At 42.0% G+C, this 24,229-nt stretch overlaps 2 protein-coding genes across 2 annotated transcripts in view; one reads left to right on the plus strand and one right to left on the minus strand.

Annotated features, from left to right (window-relative positions):
• pcsk5b (proprotein convertase subtilisin/kexin type 5b) overlaps positions 1–3,465 on the plus strand; it is a 101,054-nt gene extending 97,589 nt beyond the window's left edge. Inside the window, exon 37 of the mRNA XM_055224479.1 lies at positions 1,610–3,465. Coding sequence (XP_055080454.1) covers positions 1,610–2,019 — 410 coding nt within the window. The 3' untranslated portion in view covers positions 2,020–3,465. The remainder of the gene's footprint in view (positions 1–1,609) is intronic.
• A 124-nt stretch (positions 3,466–3,589) lies between these two features.
• rfk (riboflavin kinase) lies at positions 3,590–13,683 on the minus strand. The gene is made up of 4 exons (XM_033972783.2): positions 13,169–13,683; positions 10,087–10,238; positions 6,062–6,164; positions 3,590–5,982 (listed from the first exon to the last, which is right to left on the minus strand). The coding sequence occupies exons 1-4, from the start codon at positions 13,248–13,250 to the stop codon at positions 5,822–5,824; spliced, it is 498 nt and encodes a 165-aa protein (XP_033828674.1). The 5' UTR covers positions 13,251–13,683; the 3' UTR covers positions 3,590–5,821.
• Positions 13,684–24,229: the final 10,546 nt, after the last annotated feature.

Raw genomic sequence — 24,229 nt, forward strand, 5'->3', positions numbered from 1 at the left:
CAGTGTTTCAACACAAATGTCACAGATGGAGAGGTGTGATAACGTCACTCTGCCACATGGGGGCAGCAGACACATTGATCACACTGTAATGAAACATCCAAAATGCAAAAGCACAAACGTGGAACCTCATTAGTTTGATTAGAGACGAGACAAGAACGTTTTTTAGTTTAGCTGCAGCTTCTTCTGTGCGAAATAAATCTGCCCTTTAGAACCTGAAGCGTTAGGTCAGATGCACACACGTCTGAAGCTGAAGTGTTAGGTGTCACGGATGCTGTGTGTGACGTCACATGACCTCATCACATTCCTCGTGTGTGTGACGTCACATGACCTCATCACGTTCCCTCGTGTGTGTCACGTCACATGACCTCATCACATTCCTCGTGTGTGTGTGACGTCACATGACCTCATCACGTTCCCTCGTGTGTGTCACGTCACATGACCTCATCACATTCCTCGTGTGTGTGTGACGTCACATGACCTCATCACATTCCTCGTGTTTGTGTGACGTCACATGACCTCATCACGTTCCCTCGTGTGTGTCACGTCACATGACCTCATCACATTCCTCGTGTGTGTGTGACGTCACATGACCTCATCACGTTCCCTCGTGTGTGTCACGTCACATGACCTCATCACGTTCCTCGTGTGTGTGTGTGTGACGTCCCATGACCTCATCGCGTTCCTCGTGTGTGTGACGTCCCATGACCTCATCGCGTTCCTCGTGTGTGTGTGAGACGTCCCATGACCTCATCGCGTTCCTCGTGTGTGTGTGTGAGATGTCCCATGACCTCATCGCGTTCCTCGTGTGTGTGTGACGTCCCATGACCTCATCGCGTTCCTCGTGTGTGTGTGTGACGTCCCATGACCTCATCGCGTTCCTCGTGTGTGTGTGTGACGTCACATGACCTCATCACGTTCCTCGTGTGTGTGTGTGACGTCACATGACCTCATCACGTTCCTCGTGTGTGTGTGACGTCACATGACCTCATCACGTTCCTCGTGTGTGTGTGTGACGTCACATGACCTCATCACATTCCTCGTGTGTGTGTGTGACGTCACATGACCTCATCACGTTCGGGGTGTGTGTGTGTGTGTGTGATGTCACATGACCTCATCTCGTTCCTCGTGTGTGTGTGTGAGACACGTCACATGACCTCATCACGTTCCTTGTGTGTGTGATGTCACATGACCTCATCGCGTTCCTCGTGTGTGTGTGTGTGATGTCACATGACCTCATCACGTTCCTCGTGTGTGTGTGTGACGTCACATGACCTCATCACGTTCCTCGTGTGTGTGTGTGACGTCACATGACTTCATCACGTTCCTCGTGTGTGTGTGTGTGATGTCACATGACCTCATCACGTTCCTCGTGTGTGTGTGATGTCACATGACCTCATCACGTTCCTCGTGTGTGTGTGACGTCACATGACCTCATCACGTTCCTCGTGTGTGTGTGACGTCACATGACCTCATCACGTTCCTTGTGTGTGTGTGACGTCACATGACCTCATCACGTTCCTTGTGTGTGTGTGACGTCACATGACCTCATCACGTTCCTTGTGTGTGTGTGACGTCACATGACCTCATCACGTTCCTCGTGTGTTTCCAGACGAGTGCGTCCTGAGCGTGAACAGTGAACTGCGCCACATAGTGGACATGGAGCCGAGTGCGGTGCCCGGAGCATTTGTCACATTCTGTGTTCTCTTCATCCTCTTTGTGGGCGGGGCCATCTTCTACTACCTCCACTACGCCCGCCTCCGATCTGCTGTGCCCAGGACCAAAGGGGGTGGGTACGAGAAGCTCTCCCCCGATGGAGCGCCGGCCCTGCCCGCCTGCCCCACGCCGTTCGACGAGGAGAGCCGCCGCATCATCGAGTGTGACGACGATGACGAGGATGAAGACGAGGACATCGTGTACATGTCTAAGGACGGGACGGTGTACAGGAAGTTCAGGTACGGACTCCTGGAGGATGAGGAGGTGGATCTGGAGTACGACGACGAGAGCTACTCCTACAGATGAACACCAGGGGGCAGTGCTCACTCTGTAATAGGCTGCGCTCACATCACACTAGAATAAGTCTCACCTGAGCTGGAGGTCAGAGGTCAGATCCTCAGGTGGATTCTCTGTGTAAATGTCAGATGTGTTTGACCTTTGACCTGGTTTATGTTAATGTCTCTAATCTCTCGACCGATCCACATGAAACTAAAACTGGCCCTAAGTTCCTCGTCTTCTCTGTCAGTTTAAATAAACAAAAGTCAAATGATTTTTTCCCAATATCTTCATAAAGTGGAGCCATTATTCAAGCTCAAAGACGTGATCGTGCTCAGATGAAACGACTTTAAACCATAAGATTAATGTGACAGTTTGAGGAGCCAAACTCAAACTAATAATGAGAAGGATCAACATTTGTGGAGCAGAAGTTTGGACATTTATATAAACACAGTGAATCTGCTGTAGAGTTACATAGATTTATCTAGGCCCCACCCTTCATCTGAAACTATGACATCATCAAATTGTCGAATGTGAACGCAGCCTATTAGAAAATGAAAATATGAAAATATAAAAAACAAAACAATGATTTTAATCTGTGAACATTTTGTCTGTGATGTAATTTCAGTTTGCTCCTTGTTCTATATTTGTATCACACTGGATAAAACCTCAAATCTTAATATTCCAGTATAAATACTCCAGAGTGATACAAGTCACAGTACTCTGTATTTATACTTAGTACTCTCAGCAAAGTATAAATACTGAGAGTACTGTGACTTTATGCTGTGACTCACTCGACGCAGGACGAGTATTTTGTGTCACTTAACAATGTTTTTTGTTTATTTGAATAAGTTCTTGTTGGTTAAATTGTTTTGATTAATAAAATAACTTTGCAGCTGATGTCATCAACGTTCCCTGGGGGGTGATGCTAACTGTAGGCACTGCTCTGTCTGAGGCTCTGTCAGACTTTAATCTGAGCTTTGTTTTAACACAATCTGACCTAAAAGAACTGACTGACTTTGCTGGAACCACAACATTTGAACTGTCCGTCTCAAATAACACTACAGTCACAAGCTAGGTAGCATTAGCATTAGCATTAGCATTAGCCAACAGTCACCTTTATGATCTCGCACTGACCACAGGCTCCTAAAAATGTGCCTTTTGCATTTTTTCTTTAGTTTTCAGACAATCTAAAAAAATTCTACTTGTGTTTGCTAATGTGGACATTGTGTAACCATGGTAACTGCTCAACATTTCACCATAGATATGCATGAAAAGTCCCACCCAAACGTGATGTCACTGCAGAGTATCATTACTTCATCAGATTCAGTTTTAAACTGTGAAATATTCTTGTAATGACGTCATCAGTGTTTTGATTAAATAGTCGTGACATTTCCTCCATCGACACGACTGAAAGAGTTTTATTCTCTTTGAATGTTCATTTTAAGATTATTTATGTTTTGATTTGTTGTGATTTTAATGTTTCTTATTCTGTAAAACTTTGAATGACTAAAGTACAAACTGTGCCTTTACCTTTATGTTGGATCACTGATAAACTACTGTTCTATTTGAATAAAAATAAACAAAGAGCTTTTTGTTTCCTAAATATTTTAATTATTCACATTTAAATGGCTCCAGAGTTGGTCCATTCTTTATACAAGTATTTACAAAGTTCAAACTCATAAACACGTTTGAAGAGCTGCTCACGTCTGTTCAAACTTCAGGAAGAGATTTAAAATAAAGAGATTTAAGAGTCAGACGACGGGAAAAGACAAAATGAACCAATAACACGACAAAAGAAGAGAGACACTGCATAAAGACGAGGACGAGGGGAGACACGGGACGTGGGACAGACGAGGATGAGGGGAGACACAGTACGTGGGACAAACGAGGACAAGGGGAGACACGGGATGTGGGACAAACGAGACGGGACAGAGGACAAACACTGGACTCAAGAGTAAAGCTACTTTAAAATAATATTACTCAAGTACAAAGTAGTGGCCAAGAAATTACTCGAGTATTTGTGAAAAGTACTCGAGTAAGAGTAACAAAGAGTAATTGTCGGGACGTAAAAAACGTCTGATTTATGATTTAAAGTGAAAGTGAAGCACAAAACACTGAACATATCAGATCTGTGGATTATTTGAATCAGACTTAAACACAAAGGCTCAGGTCGTTTCATGTTTCATAAAACTCCAAACACTTTAGACTCAGAGAGAAGAGGAACACCACGTTACACGAGTAAAAGTACTCTTACTTCAATAAATGTTACTTGAGTAGGAGTAAAAGTAAGCTGCTAGAACAGTACTCTGAAAAGTAAAAGTACTGTAGTAAATGTAACGTAGTACTCCACCCCTCTGATGACGTTCAGAATGATAAACACACTTGTGCTTAAAGGGAGTGTAAAAATCAGACACATCATCGTGTTTGACGTTTGGGGATTCACTTTGTCTTTTTTCTCAGTGTTATTTCTTGTGTTTTTAAGGCTTTGAACCGTGTCATTCATCAATAATGTTTGTTTTTGATACATGTTTGAAGAGTCCTGTTTCATCAGTGCTTTAAAAAAATACCAAAAATCAGTTTCCACCTATCCCCTATCCCCGCCCACACACTGGACTCATTTTACATTTGTAAATTCAAACTTTTTACACAAATGTGTAAAAAGAAAGAAAGGAAATGTTACTTTACCATTTTTCACAATTTCAAGATCATGAATAAAACGTCTACGTCTGCTGTGGCGCCGTGTCATGAGAGGGCGGGGCCAGCGGCACGGTGTCATGAGAGGGCGGGGCCAGAGGCACGGTGTCATGAGAGGGCGGGGCCAGCGGCACGGTGTCATGAGGGGGCGGGGCCAGAGGCACGTGTCATGAGAGGGCGGGGCCAGCTGCACACAATCAGCTCTGTGGTTTTTAAAGCTGCACTGTGTAACTTTTCTAGGGGTTCCTCTATTTTACCATTAAGATTCCAGAATATAGCATTAAACAGCAGAACTAAAATACTTGTTTTAAAATCAGGCTTTTATTTATTATAATCTGCTTACTGTGGTTTTAAAGATTTCAGTCGTTGTCTTTAGCGTCTCATAAAAAAATATACCTTTAAAGGGGAGGCATTTACTTCTGTGGGGTATTTACCTCCTCTTTAATACCCCACAGAGGTAAATACCTCCCCTTTAATACCCCACAGAGGTAAATACCTCCCCTTTAATACCCCACAGAGGTAAATACCTCCCTTTAATACCCTGTAGAAGTATTTACTTTTATGGGGTATTAACTGTAACACATAACATATTTAGACCATGTTTCCTTTTATTGTTTGCTCTCTGTGCTAAGCCCCTCCTCCCTCAGAGCACTATCACGACACAATCAGCTGCATCCCACTAATGAAACTACTGCACATCATTCAATTTTTGTGAAGTTGTAGTGTGTCGTTTTGATCATGTTTTTGTATATTTATGGAGGAGTAGACAGAATCTTACGGCCGACCATAAGGAGGGTTAGAATAGGGTCCAGGAGAGATCACTAAATGACTCAAACATGGACGCAAGCGTAATACCTCCTCTTTAACGACATGCTATTGAATTAATATTGCAATTTATATGAAATAAGTTACATTTTCAAATATTCATCACTAAATACCATAAAATATACATCTGATTTAAGTTGTATTTTTATATTTGGGAATCATTTCATGAAGAAGGTCTAAAGACATGAACAAAACTGTTACAGGAGCAGCAGGTGAATGTACGTAAGCATGGAAACATCTGAAAGTAAAGATACAGTAGACGGGACGAGGGAGGAGGGGCTGAGGGGCGGGGCTAGGGGGTATGTGATGGTCAGTGTCCATTGATGATGCTGTTCTCTGCTGTAGTGGCTGCAGATGGACTGTGGGAGGAGCTGCTGAAGAAGTTGTCGGTCTTGAGTTTGAGGAACTCGGGTTGGTCCAGCTTCAGTTTGGCCTCCTCGATGTCGCTGTTTATGGCTGAGATCAGAGCGTCTGAGAATCACATGAGACAACACAGTTAAAGAGCACTATGGAACTTTTCAGGAGGAAGAGGAGGCGGAAGAAGAGGTACCTAAAGAGTCGAAGCTGCGCTCAGGTCTGATGTATCCCACCATCACCACACTCAGCACCTCCCCATAGAAGTCCTCCTTAAACGTGTGTATCACATGAGTCTCCTGAAGAAACAGAACAGAACCTGAGCACATGAATCTCCTGAAGAAACAGAATCTGAGCTCATGAGTCTCCTGAAGAAACAACAGAATCTGAGCTCATGAGTCTCCTGAAGAAACAACAGAATCTGAGCTCATGAGTCTCCTGAAGAAACAGAATCTGAGCTCATGAGTCTCCTGAAGAAACAACAGAATCTGAGCTCATGAGTCTCCTGAAGAAACACAACAGAATCTGAGCTCATGAGTCTCCTGAAGAAACAACAGAATCTGAGCTCATGAGTCTCCTGAAGAAACACAACAGAATCTGAGCTCATGAGTCTCCTGAAGAAACAGAATCTGAGCTCATGAGTCTCCTGAAGAAACAGAACCTGAGCTCATGAGTCTCCTGAAGAAACACAACAGAATCTGGTCAGGCCACAGATAAACCTGAGGATGGACAATTTGAGCTTTTGATTTAACTTTTCCTCACTGAAACTCTCCATGTGATTCTATTGATTCTGTGTCTCTGAATCATTTGTCACATGATCGTGATCATGACTGGGGACGGGACGATATTAAAATTTATACTCACAATTATTTTGACCAAAATAATTGTGATTAACAATATTATCACAATAATTATTAAATCAATGTTTCCAGGTTTTTAAAAGCCACTAAAAATATCAATTGCCAGACAATCTGCAGCTGTCCGAGTGATCATCTTTATTGTTTTTTTACTGCAAGTGAAATTAACAATGAATGAATAATAAATGTTTCAATTATATAACTGACTATAAAAAAAAGCAAAAATCACATGAACCAACCTGAGAAAGCCCAGAAAAAGGACATGATAAAGGATATGTGCAAAATGCTATTCAGCTAGCGCTAACCTAGCGATAGCAAAGGTGACACAAACACGTCCCATTATTCATACAAATCCAAACTAACACAAACTACTTTCAATAGTTTATTTCACATGGTGTGTTTCTTACGATGGAGATTTTCAGCTCAAGTTTGTCAAACGATGCAGGTGGTTGTGTCGTAAATGTGCGTGTAAGCGGCTCGTGTAAGTCGCTCGTGTAAGCTGCTCGTGTTTGCCCTCAGAGCCGTATCTTTTTTCCTTCAGGCTCTGCAGATCGGTGGCTCATCTTGTGTGGAATTATTATGGGTTTGAAAAACAAGACCAACATCAGACTTCACCTTCTTGAGTGGAAGATATAAATGTGTGGAGTCATCTGGATCATCCACTGCCCATGAGCCATGAGCCACAGGCACAGAAGCTCACAAGTTTCATTGCTATGATAGAGGGCCACCTTGTGGACAAATACTAGAACTAACATCTACTGCCTCATGTTTCTGAACTAACCGGAAACACGAGGCAGTGTGGTGCTGTAAAGGTGATTATAATCGTGTGCGATGATCGCGATTACTAAAAAATGCCATGAACGATTAATTGCGGACCTTTTTGATCGAGATTAGTGATATTAACGTATATCGTCCTGTCCCTAATCATGACCTCTGTCCTCTGAAGTCTTTTATTTCACACAGACACAGCTCCTGGAGACTGCACCAGAGCTCAGAGCTGCTCAGACTAAACAGTCAGGACCAAACACTCAACACTTAATTCATATCTGATTAAAGTTTATACTCATAGCCTTGAGCTCAGTCCGTGGCTCAGTCTGTGGCTCAGTCTGTGGCTCGCTGCTTTGTGGAGGACTTTTATTCACAGCTGGATTACTTTGATTGAACCTTTGTTTTGAGTACTGCTTTTGACTCTAAACTGACTCATTTACATCATAAAGTTGGGCACCTTAAAATTTGTTTTTGATTTTTCAACCATCGCTGCAGCATTTTAATGTTTGAGTTCAAGTTCCAGTCACTGTCAAGTGATTAGACTGTGTTATGTCCCTCCAGGACCCGTGTAAATGGCAGTCCACCGTGTGAGAAACAAGACGGTGTTAAACCATAAGCCGAGTCATGCAGACAGAGCACATGAGTCTGATCTTGTTCAGAGCCGTGAGAGTCTAACTACAGTCATGTAGACCGACTCATGACACTAGAACTGCATCACATACAGATCAACTCAGAACTATGATCCTCTTCAACTGTATGGATTTTCCCAACCACAACTTGGAAAATGTTTATTTTCTCCGTTTCTTTAGGCCTGGTATTAACTATTTAAACAGGACATTATTTCAAAGGCTTAGTCACAGTTATAAAATTAAACCAATGCAGAAAGGGCCCAGAGCGACAATGTTACATACACAAAAATGTCCAAATAATAATTAATACTTCTCTATTTTGTTATGTAGAGCTGTAGTGCGTTCACTGACCCTAGGCTTGTGTGGTGCGTTCACTGACCCTAGGCTTGTTGTGTGGTGCGTTCACTGACCCTTGTGTGGTGCGTTCACTGACCATAGACTTCTTGCTGTTCTTGTAGTGTGGTGCGTTCACTGACCCTTGTGTGGTGCGTTCACTGACCATAGACTTGTTGTGTGGTGCATTCACTGACCATAGACTTCTTGGTGTTCTTGTTTGTGTGGTGCGTTCACTGACCCTTGTTGTGTGGTGCGTTCACTGACCATAGACTTCTTGCTGTTCTTGTAGTGTGGTGCGTTCACTGACCCTTGTGTGGTGCGTTCACTGACCATAGACTTCTTGGTGTTCTTGTTTGTGTGGTGCGTTCACTGACCCTTGTTATGTGGTGCGTTCACTGACCCTTGTGTGGTGCGTTCACTGACCATAGACTTCTTGCTGTTCTTGTAGTGTGGTGCGTTCACTGACCCTTGTGTGGTGCGTTCACTGACCATAGACTTCTTGCTGTTCTTGTAGTGTGGTGCGTTCACTGACCATAGACTTCTTGCTGTTCTTGTAGTGTGGTGCGTTCACTGACCCTTGTGTGGTGCGTTCACTGACCATAGACTTCTTGGTGTTCTTGTTTGTGTGGTGCGTTCACTGACCCTTGTTGTGTGGTGCGTTCACTGACCATAGACTTCTTGCTGTTCTTGTAGTGTGGTGCGTTCACTGACCCTTGTGTGGTGCGTTCACTGACCATAGACTTCTTGGTGTTCTTGTTTGTGTGGTGCGTTCACTGACCCTTGTTATGTGGTGCGTTCACTGACCCTTGTGTGGTGCGTTCACTGACCATAGACTTCTTGCTGTTCTTGTAGTGTGGTGCGTTCACTGACCCTTGTGTGGTGCGTTCACTGACCATAGACTTGTTGTGTGGTGCATTCACTGACCATAGACTTCTTGGTGTTCTTGTTTGTGTGGTGCGTTCACTGACCCTTGTTATGTGGTGCGTTCACTGACCATAGACTTCTTGCTGTTCTTGTAGTGTGGTGCGTTCACTGACCCTTGTGTGGTGCGTTCACTGACCATAGACTTCTTGCTGTTCTTGTAGTGTGGTGCGTTCACTTACCCTTGTGTGGTGCGTTCACTGACCATAGACTTCTTGCTGTTCTTGTAGTGTGGTGCGTTCACTGACCCTTGTGTGGTGCGTTCACTGACCATAGACTTCTTGCTGTTCTTGTAGTGTGGTGCGTTCACTGACCCTTGTGTGGTGCGTTCACTGACCATAGACTTCTTGCTGTTCTTGTAGTGTGGTGCGTTCACTGACCCTTGTGTGGTGCGTTCACTGACCATAGACTTCTTGCTGTTCTTGTAGTGTGGTGCGTTCACTGACCCTTGTGTGGTGCGTTCACTGACCATAGACTTCTTGCTGTTCTTGTAGTGTGGTGCGTTCACTGACCCTTGTGTGGTGCGTTCACTGACCATAGACTTCTTGCTGTTCTTGTAGTGTGGTGTGTTCACTGACCCTTGTGTGGTGCGTTCACTGACCATAGACTTCTTGCTGTTCTTGTAGTGTGGTGCGTTCACTGACCATAGACTTCTTGCTGTTCTTGTAGTGTGGTGCGTTCACTGACCCTTGTGTGGTGCGTTCACTGACCATAGACTTCTTGCTGTTCTTGTAGTAGGGGTTCCAGCCGATGCTCATGACCATCTTGTGGACGTCTCCGTGTCCCACACAGGCCCAGCCGTAGTAGATCCCGGTGTTGACGTCTGAGGGCAGGTGCTCCACCACCGAGTCCGGGAAGTTCGCTGAAAACACACACATTAAATTAGGGCTGCAGCCTTAAAAGGTACACTGTGTAACTTTTCTACTTGTCAGACATGAGATGAATACCACGCTGTAAATGTTTCACAGTGTGGCATTAAACTATATCAGGCATTCACTCAGTTACAGATGTTTTATGAATGTGATGACGTCCTGGATGAAGGCGAGAGTCAGAAATCCCAAAATCGTCAATGTTCTGTGTGACGCTAACTGTAGGCCCTGCTCTGTCTAAAGTGACTGAAGTTAGACTTTAATCTGAGCCTTATTTTCACACAATCTGACAGAACAGACTCCAGAGGGACTTGTTCAACGGGACAAGCTCGGCCGTAGTTCAAACATTACAGACACAAGCTAGCTAGCATTAGCATTAGCCCACAGTTTTCACAGGCACCTGAAAATGTGCTGTTTAAATTATATATTTATTTTTAAGTTTTCAGACCATTTCAAAACTTTCTTGACAGGGTTTGCTAATGTGTGCACTGTGTCACTGCTGAAGATTCTGCCACATACATAGATACAGAACCCACCCAGCGTGACATCACTTGAATTTGCCGTCTGGATATTTCATGGAAAAGTACAAATGTTGAACCTGACCATTTAGACTTGATCTGTATTAAAAAATATCGAGCCGCAGAAACTCGTGACATCATCTGAAAACCCAGAAAAACCTCAAAGATTCTTGTCTCCACGGAAATAGATGTTTAATGCCATACTGTAAAACATTCCAGTTAAAGTAACCCCCCAGGCGACCACAAGAAGACGCCGCCGCACGCTACAGATGCTCACGGGTCACAATTTAAACGTTCAAGCGTTCACTTTGACAAACGTGTGACTTCAGAGCTGACGTCCCGCGCTCTGAAGGGGGCGGAGCCTGAGTCGTTCTGCAGTTAGCACTAATTACATTTATTATGACCAATTTGATAATCAATAATCATTTAGTGGGCTAATAATAGACCCTGAGCAGATGGCGGCAGTGGAGTAAACGCAGCACGATCACAAACACGCCGCTGTTTTAAACGGGTTCAACGACACGAGACACATCAGCGATTTAGACCCAGCGCTAAACGGGCGTCTCAGAAAATCCCACAGAAAACACAGATTAAACCCCTCACCATCTCAGCACACGACCCTCACCGAGCGCCACTTCAGTCAAACGCACTCTGAGCTTCAGAACCATGAAACATTATAGTTGTTGCCATAGCGATTAACAAAATATTGTAGCACTTCTGCAGTGGTGTTAAATGTTTACCATAAAAGACACGGCTGCTGTCATCAAACACTGATACAGCCGCACAACGGAAACATTTCAGCGCCATCAAAAACACGTCTGAAGAGCGTTAAGACGTCATCTATACATGTTTGAGTAATAAATACACACCTCTTCTGGAAGTTGCCATGGCCGAATCATGAGATGTTGATGTGTTGGTCACGTGACAATGAACATTTTACACAAATCAACGCAACTAATTCAGGTTTTTGAGGCAAAACCTTTCCCAAATTTTCCATTGAAATGACTGGGATTCCTACTTAACAGGAAGAGCCACCGCAAAGAAAGAGCGATTTAGATACAAAACAAACCACACAGCTTCACAAACCTGGAGTGATGTGCAGTAGTTTCCATGCAGCTGATTGTGTTGTGATAGTGCTCTAAAGGGGGGGGGCTTAGCACAGAGAGCAAAGACTCGTCAGAAACGAAAGTGAAACTTATTTAACATGTTAATATGTCGTTTTCAGTGAATTTAGCATTTTTAAAACATTAAATGTGATGTGTTAGTTAATACGCCGCAGGAGTAAACACCTCCTCCTTCTCCTCTTTCACCTCCTCCTTCTCCTCCTCTTTCACAGTAGTTCATTCTGTCTGCTGAATGGGACAAACTCCTCATAATGCGGTTTGTAAACAGGCTTAAACCAGTGAAACAGGACAATACAAACAGGATGTCCATTGTCCCATTGTCTCTGACCAGGACTCTTCTCTCACCTGCTCTTTCACCTCCTTCACCTCCTTCACCTCCTCCTTCACCTCTTTCACCTCCTCTTTCACAGTAGTTCATTCAGTCTGCTGAATGGGACAAACTCCTCATAATGCGGTTTGTAAACAGGCTTAAACCAGTGAAACAGGACAATACAAACAGGATGTCCATTGTCCCATTGTCTCTGACCAGGACTCTTCTCTGCACAAGTGAATTATGGGTAACTACATTTGGACAGAGAAGAGTTCGAGACGAAATGATAGAAATAATATTATTATTATGGTTCATTTTTCACCTAACTCCACATTTATCCAAACGTTACAGAGGGAAGTACTCTTACATTTACTCGAGTAACCTTTTTACTCTTACTTTGAGTCATATTTGTACTGAAATAACAGCACAAAGTCGTGTTCCTCTGAAGTGACTGGAGCTTTATGTCACAACATGAAATGATCTGAACATCAGTAGTTTAGTTTGCCTCATAATTGTGTCTCTTTGAAAATACCACATTTTGTCCTTCACATTCACAAAAATCATAAATGTTCTGTCCCTGAGGTCACTCTACGTCTGACCTGAGCTTCACACATACGGTTTTACTCTTTCTTCATTTGTTGGTCCACTCCTTAAACTCTTTATACTTTAAGTAACATTACTCTTACTTGAGTACATGTTTGGTCACTCCACCTCTGACCCTGACACGTGTGTTAAGTTTAGATTTATGACAGTATTTTAAAATCCATATGTTTAGACGTTTAGATTTATCATTCTGAGACCCCTGGATGTCCCCAGAGTCACGGACAGAGCTCTGCAGCTCTACTGTGGTGTGGACTGAGTGGACCCAGGCTGTGGAGAGGAGGACTCAGCTGTGGGGATGCCCAGGTCTTTGCTCCCTGTGTCCTGAGTGTGTGTCAGAGGAGGACTCATCTGTGGAGAGGAGGACTCACCTGTGGGGATGCCCAGCTCTTTGCTCCCTCGGCCGAAGCCCCGCACCACCTCCCCGCGGCAGAAGTACGGCAGACTCTTCATGACGATGACCTCGAGTGAACGACACCAGGAAGTGTCGCAGCCTGATCCGGTCCACGGAGCCTCTGCTGCGGCTAAAGCGGTGAAATGCGGAGGTTTGGGGCTTTCTCAGACTGAAGTCCAGTGTGTCTTGACCCGGACAGCTCGTTCACCCAAGACGACCTTGGAAACACACCAGACTTTACGCAACCGCAGCGGGACAACGGTCAACCTGCGGCTAGCTCCGGTTAACAGGGCTAAAAACACAGCGACTCAAGTCCAAAACACTCTCAAATCCTCCCGTAATCTCCCTCTTCCGCTCTGTCCTCCGCTCTGTCCTCTCTGGACTGTCCTCTGCTCTGTCCTCTGCTTCTCTGAGGCAGTTTTAAAAGAGGCAGTGCGGTGATGTTCTGTTACATGTGTAAATGTGCTCACGTCCGCATCCCGGAACAAGATCAGAGTCCGGCTACTGACGTCACACATCACGAGGTTCAAAGAGGGCGGGGCTTTGGGAGACGTGACGCAGCGTAAAAATGAATAAACAATCGAGAAAGAACTGGAGAAAAATAGAACAAAGTCAGTTATAGGTAAAACATAACAACGTTTACATGTAAGTAAATAAATAAGTACAAAAATAAATAAATGATTCTAGAAATAAAGGTGTATGGAATTTAAAAACACAATGGAGCACTTCCTGTATTAGTACACGATGACATCGCAAGGTGGAACAGAGTGTTTTCAATTTGAGAGAAGAACTCAGCCTAAATTTTCCACTCATTTTTCCCATAAACTTTCTGAAAAAAATTCATACTAAAAGCTTGTAAGATCAGGACTGATCATCTCTGTGGGCCTAATGACACAAGACCTGCACTTTCACATAAAATGTTTATGAAACTTTATAAACTGCCACGTTGTTAAAGTATTTCGCACAATTCTGCATTTTAAATGACCTTTTTGAACTTTAAACAATGGGTATTAGTTAGCTCCTAGTTGGTTAGCACGTAGCTAGTTTGCGTGCAGATGGTTAGCACACAGCTGGTTAGCACATAGATAGCTAGCACGCACATGGTTAGCATGTAGATAGTTAGCTTACAGATGGTTAGCACATAGATGGTAAGCACGTAGATGGATAGCACGTAGATAGTTAGCAAGTACCTGGTAAGCTTGTAGCTGGTTAGCACGTAGCTGGTTTGTACGTAGATTGTTAGCACGTAGCTGGTTAACACATACATAGTTAGCACGCAAATGGTTAGCGTGTAGCTGGTTAACACGTAGCTGGTTAAGACGTAGATCAGGGTGTCAAACTCAATTTCACCGAGGGCCACATCAGCAAAATGGTTGCACTCAAATTTGCATAGATGTAAAAAATATGACTGTGTAACTGCGAATCTCCTGATAAACTGACATTTTAAGCCAGTCATGCCTTTTAATTTACCTTGTCACGGGCCACATAAAATGACGTGACGGGCCGCATTTGGCCCCTGGGCCTTGAGTTTGACACGTGACGTAGATGGATAGCACGTAGATAGTTAGCAAGTAGCTGGTAAGCTCGTAGCTGGTTAGCACATAGATGGTTAGCTTGTAGCTGGTTAGCACGTAGCTGGTTAGCATGTAGCTGTTTATCAAGTAGCTGGTTAGAACGTAGCTGGTTAGAACGTAGCTGTTTATCAAGTAGCTGTTTATCACGTAGCTGTTTATCAAGTAGCTGTTTATCACGTAGCTGTTTATCAAGTAGCTGGTTAGAACGTAGCTGGTTAGCACGTAGCTGTTTATCAAGTAGCTGGTTAGAACGTAGCTGTTTATCAAGTAGCTGTTTATCAAGTAGCTGGTTAGAACATAGCTGTTTATCAAGTAGCTGGTTAGAACGTAGCTGGTTAGCACGTAGCTGTTTATCAAGTAGCTGGTTAGAACGTAGCTGGTTAGCACGTAGCTGTTTATCAAGTAGCTGTTTATCAAGTAGCTGTTTATCACGTAGCTGTTTATCAAGTAGCTGGTTAGAACGTAGCTGGTTAGCACGTAGCTGTTTATCAAGTAGCTGGTTAGAACATAGCTGTTTATCAAGTAGCTGGTTAGAACGTAGCTGGTTAGCACGTAGCTGTTTATCAAGTAGCTGGTTAGAACGTAGCTGTTTATCAAGTAGCTGTTTATCAAGTAGCTGGTTAGAACGTAGCTGTTCATCAAGTAGCTGTTTAGAACGTAGCTGTTTATCAAGTAGCTGGTTAGAACGTAGCTGGTTAGCACGTAGCTGTTTATCAAGTAGCTGTTTATCACGTAGCTGTTTATCAAGTAGCTGTTTATCAAGTAGCTGGTTAGAACGTAGCTGTTCATCAAGTAGCTGTTTAGAACGTAGCTGTTTATCAAGTAGCTGGTTAGAACGTAGCTGGTTAGCACGTAGCTGTTTATCAAGTAGCTGTTTATCACGTAGCTGTTTATCAAGTAGCTGTTTATCAAGTAGCTGTTTATCAAGTAGCTGGTTAGAACGTAGATGGTTAGAATGTAGCTGTTTATCAAGTAGCTGTTTATCAAGTAGCTGGTTAGAACGTAGCTGGTTAGCACGTAGCTGTTTATCAAGTAGCTGGTTAGAACATAGCTGTTTATCAAGTAGCTGGTTAGAATGTAGCTGTTTATCAAGTAGCTGTTTAGAACGTAGCTGGTTAGCACGTAGCTGTTTATCAAGTAGCTGTTTATCAAGTAGCTGGTTAGAACGTAGCTGTTCATCAAGTAGCTGTTTATCACGTAGCTGTTCATCAAGTAGCTGTTTATCACGTAGCTGTTTATCAAGTAGCTGGTTAGAACGTAGCTGGTTAGCACGTAGCTGTTTATCAAGTAGCTGGTTAGAACGTAGCTGTTTATCAAGTAGCTGGTTAGAACGTAGCTGTTCATCAAGTAGCTGTTTATCACGTAGCTGTTTATCAAGTAGCTGGTTAGCACGTAGCTGTTTATCAAGTAGCTGGTTAGAACGTAGCTGGTTAGCACGTAGCTGTTTATCAAGTAGCTGGTTAGAACATAGCTGTTTATCAAGTAGCTGGTTAGAACGTAGCTGGTTAGCACGTAGCTGTTTATCAAGTAGCTGGTTAGAACATAGCTGTTTATCAAGTAGCTGGTTAGAACGTAGCTGTTTATCAAGTAGCTGGTTAGCACGTAGCTGTTTATCAAGTAGCTGGTTAGAACGTAGCTGTTCATCAAGTAGCTGTTTATCACGTAGCTGTTTATCAAGTAGCTGGTTAGCACGTAGCTGTTCATCAAGTAGCTGTTTATCACGTAGCTGGTTAGAACGTAGCTGTTTATCAAGTAGCTGGTTAGAACGTAGCTGGTTAGCACGTAGCTGTTTATCAAGTAGCTGGTTAGAACGTAGCTGTTCATCAAGTAGCTGTTTATCACGTAGCTGGTTAGAACGTAGCTGGTTAGCACGTAGCTGTTTATCAAGTAGCTGTTTATCACGTAGCTGTTTATCAAGTAGCTGTTTATCAAGTAGCTGGTTAGAACGTAGCTGTTTATCAAGTAGCTGGTTAGAACGTAGCTGTTCATCAAGTAGCTGTTTATCACGTAGCTGGTTAGAACGTAGCTGGTTAGCACGTAGCTGTTTATCGAGTAGCTGTTTATCAAGTAGCTGGTTAGAACGTAGATGGTTAGAATGTAGCTGTTTATCAAGTAGCTGGTTAGAACGTAGCTGGTTAGCACGTAGCTGTTTATCAAGTAGCTGTTTATCAAGTAGCTGGTTAGAACGTAGCTGTTCATCAAGTAGCTGTTTATCACGTAGCTGTTTATCAAGTAGCTGGTTAGCACGTAGCTGTTTATCAAGTAGCTGGTTAGAACGTAGCTGGTTAGCACGTAGCTGTTTATCAAGTAGCTGGTTAGAACGTAGCTGTTTATCAAGTAGCTGGTTAGCACGTAGCTGTTTATCAAGTAGCTGGTTAGAACGTAGCTGTTTATCAAGTAGCTGGTTAGAACGTAGCTGGTTAGCACGTAGCTGTTTATCAAGTAGCTGGTTAGAACGTAGCTGTTCATCAAGTAGCTGTTTATCACGTAGCTGTTTATCAAGTAGCTGGTTAGCACGTAGCTGTTTATCAAGTAGCTGGTTAGAACGTAGCTGTTCATCAAGTAGCTGTTTATCACGTAGCTGTTTATCAAGTAGCTGGTTAGCACGTAGCTGTTTATCAAGTAGCTGGTTAGAACGTAGCTGGTTAGCACGTAGCTGTTTATCAAGTAGCTGGTTAGAACATAGCTGTTTATCAAGTAGCTGGTTAGAACGTAGCTGGTTAGCACGTAGCTGTTTATCAAGTAGCTGGTTAGAACATAGCTGTTTATCAAGTAGCTGGTTAGAACGTAGCTGTTTATCAAGTAGCTGGTTAGAACGTAGCTGTTCATCAAGTAGCTGTTTATCACGTAGCTGTTTATCAAGTAGCTGGTTAGCACGTAGCTGTTCATCAAGTAGCTGTTTATCACGTAGCTGGTTAGAACGTAGCTGTTTATCAAGTAGCTGGTTAGAACGTAGCTGGTTAGCACGTAGCTGTTTATCAAGTAGCTGGTTAGAACGTAGCTGTTCATCAAGTAGCTGTTTATCACGTAGCTGGTTAGAACGTAGCTGGTTAGCACGTAGCTGTTTATCAAGTAGCTGTTTATCACGTAGCTGTTTATCAAGTAGCTGTTTATCAAGTAGCTGGTTAGAACGTAGCTGTTTATCAAGTAGCTGGTTAGAACGTAGCTGTTCATCAAGTAGCTGTTTATCACGTAGCTGGTTAGAACGTAGCTGGTTAGCACGTAGCTGTTTATCGAGTAGCTGTTTATCAAGTAGCTGGTTAGAACGTAGATGGTTAGAATGTAGCTGTTTATCAAGTAGCTGGTTAGAACGTAGCTGGTTAGCACGTAGCTGTTTATCAAGTAGCTGTTTATCAAGTAGCTGGTTAGAACGTAGCTGTTCATCAAGTAGCTGTTTATCACGTAGCTGTTTATCAAGTAGCTGGTTAGCACGTAGCTGTTTATCAAGTAGCTGGTTAGAACGTAGCTGGTTAGCACGTAGCTGTTTATCAAGTAGCTGGTTAGCACGTAGCTGTTTATCAAGTAGCTGGTTAGAACGTAGCTGTTTATCAAGTAGCTGGTTAGAACGTAGCTGGTTAGCACGTAGCTGTTTATCAAGTAGCTGGTTAGAACGTAGCTGTTCATCAAGTAGCTGTTTATCACGTAGCTGTTTATCAAGTAGCTGGTTAGCACGTAGCTGTTTATCAAGTAGCTGGTTAGAACGTAGCTGTTCATCAAGTAGCTGTTTATCACGTAGCTGTTTATCAAGTAGCTGGTTAGAACGTAGCTGTTTATCAAGTAGCTGGTTAGAACGTAGCTGGTTAGCACGTAGCTGTTTATCAAGTAGCTGGTTAGAACGTAGCTGTTTATCAAGTAGCTGGTTAGAACGTAGCTGTTTATCAAGTAGCTGGTTAGAACGTAGCTGGTTAGCATGTAGCTGTTTATCAAGTAGCTGTTGATCAAGTAGCTGTTTATCAAGTAGCTGTTTATCAAGTAGCTGGTTAGCACGTAGCTGTTTATCAAGTAGCTGGTTAGAACGTAGCTGTTTATCAAGTAGCTGTTTATCACGTAGCTGTTTATCAAGTAGCTGGTTAGAACGTAGCTGGTTAGCACGTAGCTGTTTATCAAGTAGCTGGTTAGAACGTAGCTGGTTAGCACGTAGCTGGTTAGCACGTAGCTGTTTATCAAGTAGCTGTTTATCACGTAGCTGTTTATCAAGTAGCTGTTTATCACGTAGCTGTTTATCAAGTAGCTGGTTAGCACGTAGCTGGTTTGCATGTAGCTGGTTAGCACGTAGCTGGTTAGCACGTAGCTGTTTATCAAGTAGCTGGTTAGAACGTAGCTGGTTAGCACGTAGCTGTTTATCAAGTAGCTGGTTAGAACGTAGCTGGTTAGCACGTAGCTGGTTAGCACGTAGCTGTTTATCAAGTAGCTGTTTATCACGTAGCTGTTTATCAAGTAGCTGGTTAGCACGTAGCTGTTTATCAAGTAGCTGGTTAGAACGTAGCTGTTTATCAAGTAGCTGTTTATCACGTAGCTGTTTATCAAGTAGCTGGTTAGAACGTAGCTGGTTAGCACGTAGCTGTTTATCAAGTAGCTGTTCGTCAAGTAGCTGTTTAGAACGTAGCTGTTTATCAAGTAGCTGGTTAGCACGTAGCTGTTTATCAAGTAGCTGGTTAGAACGTAGCTGGTTAGCACGTAGCTGTTTATCAAGTAGCTGGTTAGAACGTAGCTGTTTATCAAGTAGCTGGTTAGCACGTAGCTGGTTAGCACGTAGCTGTTTATCAAGTAGCTGTTTATCAAGTAGCTGTTCGTCAAGTAGCTGTTTAGAACGTAGCTGTTTATCAAGTAGCTGGTTAGCACGTAGCTGTTTATCAAGTAGCTGGTTAGCACGTAGCTGTTTATCAAGTAGCTGGTTAGAACGTAGCTGGTTAGCACGTAGCTGTTTATCAAGTAGCTGTTCGTCAAGTAGCTGTTTAGAACGTAGCTGTTTATCAAGTAGCTGGTTAGCACGTAGCTGTTTATCAAGTAGCTGGTTAGAACGTAGATGGTTAGCACGTAGCTGTTTATCAAGTAGCTGGTTAGAACGTAGATGGTTAGAACATAGCTGTTTATCAAGTATCTGGTGTTAGGCGTGTTCTTATCAAAATGACGACTGGATTCGATCAGTTCAAATCTCAAAAGTTTATTCCCCTGACAGTTACAATCTAATACAGTACCCGGGGTCAAAATGATCTATCCCTCGTTTGTGCAGCAGGCAGTCTGTCTGCTTTTCCCTGGCCCCAAAGGATAAAATGTAACATGTAACATGAATATGCAAATATTGTGATGAGTAGGTTGACGTCTTGGTTCCTCCTTCCAGCCTCGTTCACTTCTCCGGGCAGCACCGGTTTGTTTTTCGGCCTTGGGTCTCGTCCGGCTGCCTTATCTCTGTGAAAGGAGTTTCTACAAAGAACTGGCTGCCCCCCATAACTCACATCTTACAATGCCTCCTTTAATATTGGAATATTATACTGAGTGAATAGTTTTGGTGTTAGTACATATTGTTCAAACTTTAGCATGAACATGGTGCCCATTAGATGACCTTCAAAAGAGTACAATATTCAAAGGATACATGAATTCAGTATACAAATAGTGGTTACATGACAATATTCAAAACTTCTATGATTTCAGTGTCAAAAGATATATATGTAGATGTGATGCACCTAAGAAACTTTATTCAATCAATATGCATTCAATAATTTTGATATATGTATTTGTAATGCAACTCAGAAGCTTTATTATTTGTCATGCCCTTCACTGGTTAGAACGTAGCTGTTTATCAAGTAGCTGGTTAGAACGTAGCTGGTTAAAACGTAAATGTTAGGACATAGATGGTTAGAACGTAGACGGTTAGCATGTAGGTGGTTAGCACGTAGCTGGTTAGCATGTAGATGTAGATGTGTAACAAACAGCCAAGTTTGTTACCAAATTAACAGCACCTTTCACTAGATGCACTTTAAACATTTGCACATATATTTTAATAGCACACAGCACTTTGAACATTATTTGAACTTTAAAAAAATACAATTGCACAAAAGGATTTAAAAATGTTTATTTAACTTGTCTGCTTTGACCCAGTTTTAGATCTGGTGGCACAGATTTAATTGAAGCTGCGTGTCCTGGAGGGGAAAGAGGACAAACGTAGAGTTAAGAGCTAATTAATAAATTTGATATGTGCAATATTAGAAAAATGTTTGTTTGAGATTATTTTTAAGTCTTTGTGTGTGTTGTGTAATTTGTAGTGTTTTTAGTGAAATATATATCCCTTAAAAAGGTTCTGGGGCAGGACCAAGGCAGGGAATGTGTAGGGGAAGCATGTTGGACATTTTAAATGGTTTATGGGTTTTAAGTATATTTTGTGTTTGGTTTCAGGGTTTAAGTTTAAGGGTATATCAAGTAAAAAAGCTTCTTCTGCATCACACAGTGGATATAAAAAGTCTACACACCCCTGTTCAAATACCAGGTTTCTGTCATGTAAAAAAATTACATCAAGATAAATAATTTTACAACTTCTTCCACTTTTCATATGGCCTATAACCTGTACAATGCAATTGAAAAACAAACAGAAATCTTTCAGGGGGAAGTAAAAATAAACATCTGAGATAATGTGGGTGCATAAGTGTGGACTCTCTTTTATCACTGGGGACTGTGGTCAGATTTAACCTTTTACATTCAAACTCATGTTAAACTGGAGTCACACCTGGAATAACATCCCTCACACGATAAGAGAATCCTCTACGTATAACACCTTTAAACCTCACCTTCAAAAATGGATCAAATCTAATCAGTATTGCTCCATTAGAGCTGTGCAGACTCATGATACACGTATGTAGCATTACCACGATTGTCTGAACAGACTCATTTTACTGTTGTTGTTGTGCGGCGCACACATGTACGTATGTACATGTATACACACGTGTGTACACATGTACGTATGTACATGTATACACGTGTGTGCACACATGTACGTATGTACATGTGTACACGTGTGTGCATACATGTACGTATGTACACGTGTACACGTGTGTGCACACATGTACGTATGTACACGTGTACACGTGTGTGCACACATGTACGTATGTCGTATGTACATGTGTACACGTGTGTGCATACATGTACGTATGTACACGTGTACACGTGTGTGCACATGTACGTATGTACACGTGTACACGTGTGTGCACACATGTACGTATGTACACGTGTACACGTGTGTGCACACATGTACGTATGTACACGTGTACACGTGTGTGCACACATGTACGTATGTACACGTGTACACGTGTGTGCACACATGTACGTATGTACACGTGTACACGTGTGTGCACACATGTACGTATGTACACGTGTACACGTGTGTGCACACATGTACGTATGTACATGTGTACACGTGTGTGCATACATGTACCCGGCAATCTATGCTGTTACTGTTTTTACTGTTAATATGTAAATATGTATGAATGTTTTAGGACCTGAGAGCGCTCTGTAAACTCCAGGACGTCTCTGAGCAGCAGGAGACGACTAACACATGGACTGAACTGGCTTTAAACTAAATTAACTTATTTATTAGAACATTACAGCACTTTAACATTACTGGAAGCACTTTAGTCACATACACACTTTATAAACAGGCACCATAGACAGTATGGAGTGTGATTTTTGTGTGATCTGTGGAGTTGTTTGTTGTTTGTGTTGTCCTGTCTCTTGTCCTGTTTTAGATGTTGAGGGACACAAATGAAAATTATCTGTGCAGCTAATGTCGGCACATTTACACGTGTATTTTTACTGGTGTTTATTAATGTGCATTGTCCCTTTTAAATGAATAAAATAAATAATAAAATTCGAAGTGTGTGGCATTTTGCAGAAAACCTGTGAATAAAACTTTCAGCAAAATAAATAAGTATGTAAAACATGTATACTGTCGTGATATACTGTGTGTGTGTGGTGTATGTGTGTGTATATGTGTATGTGTGTGTATGTGTGTGGAAAACAGCCGCTCACAGGGCATTAAAATTCTTCATTAAAATTTCAATTAAAACCATTTTGTTGAAGATTAAAATACAGTTGTAGTTGTTTTTGCAGTCCTAACATGCGGCTGTTTTCTTTTTATTTTCTTTTTTCCTGCCCATCTAAAAAAAAGTCTGAATCCTTGACTTTCACAGTTCTACCTGTTTGCATGCTTGTTCCTCAGTCCGGCTCCGTTTTCCAGCCTGTTCCGGTCCTTCTTTTGTGACCTCTGTTTTCCTGCAGCTGCCTCTCGTTTTGTTAATCAGCCCTGGGTTGTCTATATATTCAGCTTCTGTTCTGTCAGTTCTTGCTGGATTGTTGAACAGTCAAAAGCAACTCTCAAGCCGTATATCTGAAATACCCTGTTGCATTTCTGAAATCCTGAACGTGCATTTATCCCTGTTTGAGTTTCCTGTTCCTGAGTTTATTTCCCAGCCTGTTTCCCCTTTTTGAAATCAGTGTTGGATGAGATTTTTGTTGATATTAGTTGAAGTTTTATTTATTTATTCATTCGGTCATTACATTCAAATCAAACATTATTCACTTGTATAAAGTTGTACAAGGGTTTGGCTGAAGTAAAGAAAAAAATACTTATAATGCCTGACCCATTTTAATAATGACACACAAGAATTCAAAGAAAAGCAGCGTCAGTTCTACAACAGAAGACTAAATATGTAACAAAAGAAAAACTACAAACCACAACAGTTCACATGAATCACTCCTGAGTCCTGTAATTTTCAAAAAGTAATGTTTTATATGTCTTTTTAAATACTTCTATTGTGTAGGAGCTTTTTCATCCATCATCCAGGTTGTTCCACACACTCACCCCTCCAACACAAACACAATGACCTTTTTTATTGGTTCTAGTCTTGATTTTTTTTTGAATAAACCTGTTTGTCTGAGATATTGACTCTCTGTTTGAATAACATCTGTAAACAAGAGGGAGTTTATGATTATAAACCTTGTACATCATTATGGCTGTGTTCAAATTGACGACATTAAACTATTTTACTAGTTTAAACTTAACAAAACAGGATTTGTTGGTGTGAGAATAGTTCGCCAAACAGACGATCTAACGACCTTCTTTTGGACTAGAACATTTATTTTATGTTAGATTTATAAGTATTACTCCAGATTTCTACACAATAATTCAAATATGGTAGAAATAGACTAGTGTACAATAATTTAAGTGAAACTTCACTCATTATAGCAGCAACTTTGTCTGAATAACAGTAATGTGCACTTTCCATTCAAGTTCATCAATATAAATATGAATACCTAAGAATTTAGTCGCTGTCACTCGTTCCATTTCCATGTCATTTAATTTAATAGTTGGACAGTCAATTTTTCTATTCCCAAAGATAATGTATTTAGATTCATTGAAAGTTTATTAATATCAAACCAGTTTTATTTTGTTAAATCATTTTCTACTGTTTGTA

This window comes from Periophthalmus magnuspinnatus, chromosome 9 (assembly GCF_009829125.3).
Source record: "Periophthalmus magnuspinnatus isolate fPerMag1 chromosome 9, fPerMag1.2.pri, whole genome shotgun sequence".
Lineage (NCBI taxonomy): Eukaryota > Metazoa > Chordata > Actinopteri > Gobiiformes > Gobiidae > Periophthalmus > Periophthalmus magnuspinnatus.

Excerpts from the sequence above, each read along its gene's own strand:
- rfk (XM_033972783.2), bottom strand. The coding sequence starts at position 13,250 with ATGAAGAGTCTGCCGTACTTCTGCCGCGGGGAGGTGGTGCGGGGCTTC. Across the intron at positions 10,239-13,168 it reads AGAGCTGGGCATCCCCACAG|CGAACTTCCCGGACTCGGTG; the intron begins GTGAGTCCTCCT and ends GTGTGTTTTCAG. Across the intron at positions 5,983-6,061 it reads GCGCAGCTTCGACTCTTTAG|ACGCTCTGATCTCAGCCATA; the intron begins GTACCTCTTCTT and ends TGTGATTCTCAG.